The sequence below is a fragment of the Solanum tuberosum genome, unplaced genomic scaffold, assembly GCF_000226075.1.
Source record: "Solanum tuberosum cultivar DM 1-3 516 R44 unplaced genomic scaffold, SolTub_3.0 scf00162, whole genome shotgun sequence".
In the NCBI taxonomy this organism is placed as follows: domain Eukaryota; kingdom Viridiplantae; phylum Streptophyta; class Magnoliopsida; order Solanales; family Solanaceae; genus Solanum; species Solanum tuberosum.
The window spans coordinates 209,306-219,103 of NW_006239088.1; the positions used below are offsets into that span (position 1 = coordinate 209,306).

Consider the following 9,798-nt stretch of genomic DNA (forward strand, 5'->3'; position numbering starts at 1 on the left):
TCCTTATACAAATGCAAAAGGAGATACATAAAGCACAAAATTATACAGTGAATAACTTATACATACATATATATATTGCACAAACTTATATGTATACTTATACAATGCATAAGCTTATAGATATACTTATGGGATCTCTATATTTATACAGTTCACAGACTTATAGGTATATTTATACATTGACAAAAACTTATATATATATTAATACATGGCGCACATTTATACATATATTTTCCTAGAGCACAAACTGATACATATATTTATACAATTATATATTTATACAGTAATAGATATACTATATTTATACCGAGCATAAATTTATACATATATTTATACAGTGCATACCGGATTGTTGTCGTCTCTGAACATGCCCTTCGCAAAGTACTTTATACGAGGAAAATCCTTTTTTGTCTTCCAGTTGAGGATCCTAGGGATGTGGTCAAATACTTTTACAACAATTTTCTCATCAAAATTCGAACAACATTCATAAAATCATACTTGCAAAGCAAGTGGGAAACCATATAACCTGTAATACTTCTCATCATGTTCAATCTTGTTGTGCAAATGTAGAATCAGAAGGTCAAAAGCCTTTTTCCCCATGGGTAGTCAATGTATATGCCCGATTCAACTAAATCCAAGTCTTTCCTGTCAATTACAGTAGTTGTTGGTTCTTCAGAAAGGATGAATGTATGTAGAACAATATAGCAAACTTCACAGCATCATCATCATTATCCCCCCAAACATTGTTAGAAAAATTGTCAACCAATTGTTTCTTGGTGATGGCTTTTTTGACATCAAAATACTGAAGAGTAATCATGTTTGGTTCTTCAGTATTAAAGACAAAATCATTCTCATTGTCTGAATATTTTAACCCAGATATGATAGCAAAGTCACTAATGGTGAATCGAAGAGTGGTGCCATTTACATGTATCAGGATTGCATTTTTTTTATCTAACCTCAATCTCTCTCAAAAACATGCACCTAATAAGTTGTGCTTGAACATGACACCTACGGTTGCTAGACAATTGGGCAAAACATGTGGTTCCACAAAATTGATTATACTAAGTTTCAGAAAGCTTTTCAGCTAACACATTCATTACTTCAATATTTGTGTAACACTGCCTGTGAGGTGTGCGTGTTAATTCTCTTGTGCCTAAAAACTTAATAGCCTGAAAAAAATGCATATACAGTTTTATTAAAATATACATGTATACATAACTAAGACACAAATACATATATCAAAATGTATGAAATAGATTTTAAATGAAAATAACCTATACAAGTTTTATAAAGAAAAAATACATTATACAAACTGATTTCAATTGTATAAATGTTTATATTGTATATATAGATAAATTGTTATACCGCTACTAATACAATAACTATTGATATTATACTTATACAAACAAATTCAAATGTATAATTGTTTACATTGTATGTATAGTGAAATACAAACAATTTATGTATGTGTATAAGTTTGTTGCAATTGTTATATGTCTAAATGAACATTATACAAAAAGTATCCTTATACAAATGCAAAAACTTATACATAAAACAATGCACAAAATTGTATCAAATGTATAAATGTTTATACTGTATATATAGAGAAGTTGTTGTGATACTAATACAATAACTATTAATGTTATACATTATACAACCAATTTCAAATGTATACTTGTTTACCTTGTATGTATAGTTAAATAGTTCTATTTTATACATTTAGTTTGGATATTAACATAGTGACTATACACAACTGTATAAACAAACATATACAAGACATAAAATCAACAGAGAAAATATAAGAATAATATACAATCGTAACATATTCAAAAATAATGATTATACAAATACCTCATCATGCTCCAATGAGCCAGAAACAACCACTTCCTTTCTTTTTGTGTTGTCATCTGTATAATTAGTTATTTTTTCTTTCCTTTTTTTACTTGACCCAGCATCAGACAGATCTTTCTTACCTCCCTCCACAATTCTGATGTTGGATTGCTTCGATTTTGCACTCATTTCCTCCAATCTGATTGGGTCTTTTTTTAATTTGGATCTGATCTCTTGCATTACGTTGGATTTGGACATTGAACCTGCAACCTCCCCAAAATTCTGAGTTAGACCCAAGGAAAACGATGGTTGTTCAACATTATTTTCGTCATGCAAGTGTACACCTCTTGTGAATCTTTTAGATGGAGACTGGGCATCCATTGTTTGAATGAAAACTCTGTATGGATGATGAACTGATGTGAAGAATAGCTTGAAAAACTAAAAAAAAAATACACAAAAATTTAAATTAATCGATTGAGATAAATTTTGGCGATACCTGAAATTTTTTAAATTGCAATTGAGAACGTGGTGGTGAAGATTTGAATTTTCAAACTAATTTTGGGGAGAAAATTTGGGAGAAATTGAAGAAAATAGGAGATATAAACGAGAAGAAGATATTGTATAAAAGGGAATAACGTCAGTTTTTTATTTTTTTACTTATACAAATCGGTGGGCCCATTAATAGCAAACTGACCGAGACCTTTGCTCCTCAAAGAAAATAAATGAAATGATAGCTACTTTATTTATTTTACATTAATAATTTACCATTATGTACAACTATCCCTATAATTAAAAGGAGAGGAAGATACCATCTTAATAAGCGAAGTAGCAAAATATCACATAATTGTAGGACTAAAGAAATTAACTTTTAACTATAACTTAGTTTTTTTGTCAATTAAAAATAAACTATAAAAAATAAAAGAACTGCATAAATATTTGAATAAAAGTTACTTTCCTCAATCTGCAGCATAATTAAAATGTGGTGACTGACCAAGAGATTTGGAGTTTGCAAATAACATTTTATATTTAAAAACTATGACAATAATGTGTTGTTTACTTGTATATTTGAATAAATATAATTTTATAATAAATTAACTAATATGTTTTAATTAAAAAGAAAAACCTTTCTCTAAATGAAAAATTCTTTAGGTAGAAAACTGTCAAACTAGTCCGATGTTTAGGCACATAATTGTAGATAAGATGATACAATTAATATACAAAATTAGAATTTCACGAAATACAAATTTGACTATTTGAGTATATCTAGTAACATATCTAAATAATTTATATTCAACACAACATTATAAATCGTAACAACCCTTTCTGGTCATTATTAATAGGCCAATGGTGAAAGAATTATGTCAGAATTTTTTTGGGTAGTGACTTAAAAACTCTAGGTTTGGTCAGTCTCCTACGAAATTTGGAAGAGGTGAGGTCTAGGGAAATTCGAGAATGAGTTGGGTTATATGTCTACTCTTGAATTATAATTTCTGGTAGACAAGACATTAAGAAACCCATAAAGCCTTTCAAAATTGAATTCAGATGAGTAAAACTCTCGAAATCGAACTTGGCGTAATGGGTTAGTATAGAATGTCAAGGGTTGAAGGAATGTTGCAAAATAGGGGATTTTCGGTAGGTTTTCAAGTCTCTAATTTTGTGCAAGATGCTATGGCGGCAAGTACGCCACTATAACGGGACGTCTGAGCATCTTCTATAGCGGTTATGCAAGCGCTATAGAGTGGAAAGTCGTTATGTAGGGTCGGGCCTCTATAGCAGGGTAAATCATGATTTAATACAAAACTGTTCCAAAACCTCATATTTTTTGCAACTTTATTCTTTGGAGAAGGGAAGGCAATTTAGGGAAATTTCCACCCATTTTCTACCTTATTCTTCGATAAAGATAAGTTCGTTACTCCCCTATTTTTTTAATTGATTCTTAAGACTTAGGATCTAGGGTATTACTCTTGGGGAGGTTTTGACTTGAATTAATGGTGGTAAAAGACATGGTTTAAGATAATGAATTGGTCTGGAGTTGTGAGTTGTATATAATTTGGGTATTGTTAGGCCATTGTTAATTGATTGTCGTGTCTATTATTTGTTTAGAACAAGAGCAAGCCAAGGCATTGATAAAAGGGAAAGTTTGGGTTCTTTAGATCTTCAAAAGGCTTGATTCGAGGTAGTTGATGGTTGTGTATTTCCCAAGTATGTAATGTATGCATGTCTATTGCTTATTAGTATTGCTTGTGCAATGAATGTGAAGAGGTTGAAAGGCGAATGTGAAATGACTGATGTGAATAACTTCATGCAATTAACTTGTTAATTACTTGTGGTTTCAAGTGTAGTTGTTCATTTTGATTGTGTCTGTGTAAGTTGTTTGTGATTAATGGTTGGCTCGGGTACCACGCATGTATGAGATACTAATGGTTGGATCATATATCATGCCTAGTATGAATCATTATGGTTGGTTCGGGTAACACATGTGTACTAATTTGTGTGTGGGTTGCATGAGAGAACTGAGTTCAAATGATTGGTTCTATGATTGGATCAAGTTTACTTGTTCATAATGTGATTATTGGATGTTGGTCTCTAAGAGGATTAGGTATGTGTATTATGTGATCATGTGGGACATGTTTCATGCATGGGTTGAGTCAGGATATTGTGATATAGAATTTGTATCATGATGTGGCTTGTATCACTATTATGTAGTTATTTGTTTACATTCATGTTTTGAAATTATACATATGATCCTACCAATACATGGTAGTTTTATACTAATTATGCACCTGCTCTTTTTTTATTGAGTACAAGGAATATTCAGGCAGCTGAAATAAGACATCAGTTGAGATACACTTAACCTTCGAATCTACACTTAACCTTCGAATCCAATGGTGAGTTGCTCTTCCAGGCTACCGTGGATTCTTCTATACTTTTCTGTCCATATTTTCGGACACAAACATTTTAGATTATTAGGTTTAGGTTTTCTAGTTTCGGGGTTGCATGCCCACTCTTGACTATTATGAGTTTTAGTACTATGACTTTCAGAATTAGGGGTTAAATTCTGCAATTGTTAGGATGATTTGTTGAGTTCATGGGAACTTAATTTTTACTTGTTTTCAATGATTTCTTAGTGTTTTTATATTGTAACTTGTGTCTATTTATGGTTTGTTAGGTTAGAAAAATGGTTCTTCCACTGAAAGGTTAGTGTGGATGTCACTAAAAATAGGATAGAGTCCTGAAAAAGTTGGTATCAAAGCCCTAGGTTCGTTGATCTCGTCGTATCAAAATGTGTCTAGTAGAATCTTGTGAAATGGAACAAAGTCGCCTGTACTTTTCTTTAAGAGGCTGCAAGACTTTAGGAAATTTTATCTTCTTCCTTCCTTCATGATATAACTTTATTCCAATTGGTATTGGCAATCTAAATTGGTATCGAACATCTTTTACTCTTCTGTTCGTGAATAGTTGACATAAGGAGAAACGATGCAAGGAAGTTAGCTCCAATGGAAGAGCCATCATCTAAAATTGTAGCAAGGGGGGGCAACAGAGGCAAGGAAGAGACAAAGGTATCTAGGGTCAAGGGGAGACGAAGGGAAACCTTGATGGGGGTGGAGATCAAACATGAAATGCCCCAAGGCAGGAAACCCTTCCCCCACCCCGAGAACGTGTTGAAGAAGAAGTGGAGATTCAGATTGAGGATGATGTTCAACCGGAAGTAGAGGCACATGGTATGGGTACATTTCTCCGCCTTATGACTTTTGAAGTGGTTCAACAAGTTCTAGCTTTTCTGAGTGGGTTGGCATGTATGGGAGCCACTTCCACAGTGCAAACTACTCAAGTTCAAATCAATTTTTCTATCGCAACTATGGTCCCTAATATAGATAAAGCTTCAGGCTATGGTGTGTTCTTTCATCTATTATTGGGCACGGTGATGACTGGAATAGAGCATGAGATGTAGAATAAGTTCCTTAATAAGTTGAAGACTCCAGAGTTCCACTACTCTAAAAGTGAAGATGCCTTTGATTTCATCTTGGACTGGCATGACAAGTTTTATAAGTTGCGCATCGTACAACAACATGGGGTTGATTTCGTAACTTTTTAGCTTCAGGGAAAAGCAAAGAAGTGATGGAGAGCTATTGTGGAGTGTCGATCATCAGTCTTGCCTCCTTACACTTACACCTAGTTCTATTCTTTGCTCTTAGAAAAGTATGTACCTCGCACTCTGAAAGGCCAGAAGAAGGATGAGTTCATGGCCCTCGAATAGGGCAGCATGTCTATAGCTGCTTATGAGGCTAAGTTTCATGTCATATCTCACTATGCTACATAGCTTGTCAACACTGATGATGAGAGTATCCATTTTTTTCCCGAGAGTTTAAGTTATGAGTTGCAGGTATTGTTAGTGCACATGACCTCTGCAAGTAAAAGCTTCAATGAGGTGACCGACTTTGTGAAGAAAATGGAAGGAGTTAGGAAGGAAGGAAGGCTAAGTCATTATCTAAGAGGCCAAAGAATGCTTGCAATTATAGTGGTTCTTTGTAACACCTTGGAAATTGGAAAGGTCTCATGGGAAATGACTGAATTTTGGGTTTCTGAAGTTTGTTCTAACCATAGGAACAAACTAACAGTTATTTTAAAGGGCCGTTTGGTTTGAATATGAGTTATGATGGGATAAGTTATGATGGGATTAGTTATGATGGGATAATTGTTCTGGGATTATTACTTATTGAGTGTTTGATTTGTTGTATTCAAAATAATATATATTGATAAATTTTAAGAACACGTTGTTTATTTACAAAATTACCCTTCACTTTAGTTAAACTTTTTAATTTTTTCTTTGCGAGCTTTAGTTATTCATTTTTAAAATAGAGAAAAGACATAAAAGCACAACTGAAGTTGTTTCGAATTTTCAGAAAGACACCTTAACTTTGAGGATGTCCTATCACCCCACAAAAGTATTGAATATTTTTGTAAAAAGACCATTTTGACCCATTTTCTCATTATGTTTGTGAACACGCACATGATGCGCGTGAAGGTCCGTTTTTAATGCCAAAAACCAATTAAAAAACTGCCAACATTTAAGTTTATTTTCTTTATTAATTATTTACTCCATTCAAATTCATCATATTCCCCAACAAAAGAGTCATAGGTACTCTATGATGAACTGATGAAATCAACTCAATAAAGTAGGAATTCGTTTTAATTTCCAATATCAACATATACACAAGTATTACTATATTCATTTATTTTCAATTCTTACTTAAGGACATTTGGATACTTGCATTCTTAAAAGTGATAAACGTTCAGTAAATGTTTTATATGTGTATTCACCTACATATTCTCAAGTAATATTACAGTAGTTTGTGTGTATCAATAAATGTTAATAGTATCAACTTGATAGTTGGATATTTATCGATTGAGAAGTTTGTATCATGATTAATATTGAGATAATATTCAAGTTAATTTATAATTTAAGCAAGCAAATAAAGAAACAAATATTTCAAAAGGCAAATAAGTCATTTATTCGACAAAACAAAAATTAAGTAAAAGAACACTTCAATTGTGGGATGTATCAGTTCCTATGCATTCCGTGTTGCAGTTCGACATGAACGTCTGTTATGACCACGCTGTCCACATGTACTACAAGAATTGGTACCCTTCCTTTTGCTAAACTCGCTAAATGACTTCTCCCGTTGCTTCTTTGGCCTTCCTGGAGGTCGCTTGTATTTTGGTGGCAACACAACTTCGGTATCAATGTGTTCAGGTATATTCCATTCACTTTTGTCAGGGAGAGGATACACAGGCACTTCATATGTTCTCAATATTGTTTCTGGCTTGTAAAAGTCTGAACAATATTCATCTGGAAGCATGTGTTTTTTGTTCAACACCCTCCACGCATGTGCGCACGGTATTCCGTCAACTTGAAACCTGTTGCAACTACAAGTCTTCTTTTCCAAGCATACAATATAACTCTTCCCTTCATCACTTACTGAATAAATGTAATCAGTTGACGGGACAACCTAGAATCAATACGTAATTTCATTTATACACTCCATATGAAAGCCAGTACACTTTAAATACTTAATCATATGAAAGCAAATACACTTTAAAAACTTAAATAAATGAATACATAATCAACTGAATATGACAAATATTATTTTTCTCATAAATTATTAACCTTTCTTCAACATACATACCGTCATATGGCCAGATTTTGATTCATTAAGCACAAGCATTTCCTGAAACTTCTTCCCAAGTAGTGTGAAAGTGCATGATGCATTTTTCGATTTGTGCAATTCCATCTAGCAAACATCAAGCGCACTTGTTCAAGAAAGTCAAATATTGGTAATTCTCTTGCTGCTACCAACGTCGAATTGATGCACTCTGCAATATTCGACGTCATCACCCAACCACGAGGAACTGGTGCATACAACCTTGCCCACTTCTCATATCCAACCAACTCCAAGTAGTTCTTCACCCTTACATCAAACTGCTCAACTCTTTTCATTAGCTTATCAAAATCAGTTTTAGTATACACTTTTGCCATAGTGTAGAATACTTCACTCAATTGCTCATTTGCTTTTCGAAAATTCTTGCATACATTAGCCCACAAGTGCCATATGCAGACGTAATGCTGGATATTGTTGTATACAATAGATACAGCCTTTATTATGCTATTATGTCGGTCATATACCACACATATATTCTCTCTTTCACCATAAGCTTCTTTGAATTGTTCAAAGAACCATGTCCAAGCAACATAATTTTCTGAATCAATAACTCCATATGCCAAAGGTAATATATTCCCTATTATAATGTATAAAAAGGGTAAATAACAAATAAATAAAATTATAATGTATTTATGCATTTAAAATACCTGCTCCATCCAAAGTGCTGGATGATACGAATGCTCCAGTATATGCTGATTTGAGGTGGCTGGCGTCTACAACAACAATCGGCCTACAATGATCAAATCTCTTATAAAAGCATGCAACGCTATAAACACATACAAAAATTCGTTCTCAGGTGTTTTCTTCATTCTAATATGTGAACCAGGGTATGTATTATCCAAGGTATACAAGTATCCAGGTAGCTTCCCATAAGACGCAGCTGGTTGCCCCATTATCGATTCTAATGCCTTATCTTTTGCTCGCCATGCCAACATGTAGTTAATATCAATACCCAAGTCCAATCTAACGTCATCCCTGATATCATTTGGAGTGTATTTCCTCTTGTGATTTCTCAATTTAGGTGCGATTATTCCTCCAATCAATCCACTTGTTGCACGACAATCTGAATGCACCCCATCCTTTAAAGGACATGTATGTTCAGAGTTAAAAACTCTAATTCTGAACATCTCCGACTTGTTAATACTTGACGCTTTCATCAGCCATGTGCATTCTTTTGATTGACATACAAGAGTATAGCTGCGAATTCAATTTATATTGTTTTGTTAGTTCTGCTTTGCATCTGCAAACATAACTCAATACACTTAAAATGAAACAAATTTAACAACAATTTACCTTATAGAGTTTGACCTCTCCACCAAGAATTTAAACCTTTTTTCGATTGAATACTTTTCCATCACATCCTTCAATGTCGACTTATCCATGTATATCTGATCCATCATTATCTCCTTTTGCGATCTGTTCGTAATTATTAAATCATTTCCACCATCAAATGCATCTACTGGTTGATCGCCAAACGTTGGGACAATTGGTAATGTATCATTCGTACCAATTAATTCTTGATTGTATTCAAGTTGCAACACATCACCTTCAATAGAAGTTTCTCCAGAATCAGAATATACTATATCAATATCAAAAATACTTACACATAAGGGATATACTCCAAATTGAGTGTTGATCTTTTTCAACTGAACATATACGCGCACACCCATGTCGTTACGTATTTCCATAGGCGTGTCGTTACCTTCGACAGTGTATTTGATTTTCATACACTTTTTTGTAAGATCGA

General features: G+C 33.4%; 1 protein-coding gene across 1 annotated transcript; it reads right to left on the reverse strand.

Annotated features, from left to right (window-relative positions):
* Positions 1-7,400: 7,400 nt before the first annotated feature.
* LOC107061736 (uncharacterized) lies at positions 7,401-9,721 on the reverse strand. The gene is made up of 6 exons (XM_015311509.1): positions 9,345-9,721; positions 8,832-9,248; positions 8,699-8,781; positions 8,186-8,628; positions 8,019-8,123; positions 7,401-7,841 (listed from the first exon to the last, which is right to left on the reverse strand). Exons 1-6 carry the CDS (start codon positions 9,719-9,721, stop codon positions 7,401-7,403), a joined length of 1,866 nt encoding a protein of 621 aa, XP_015166995.1.
* Positions 9,722-9,798: the final 77 nt, after the last annotated feature.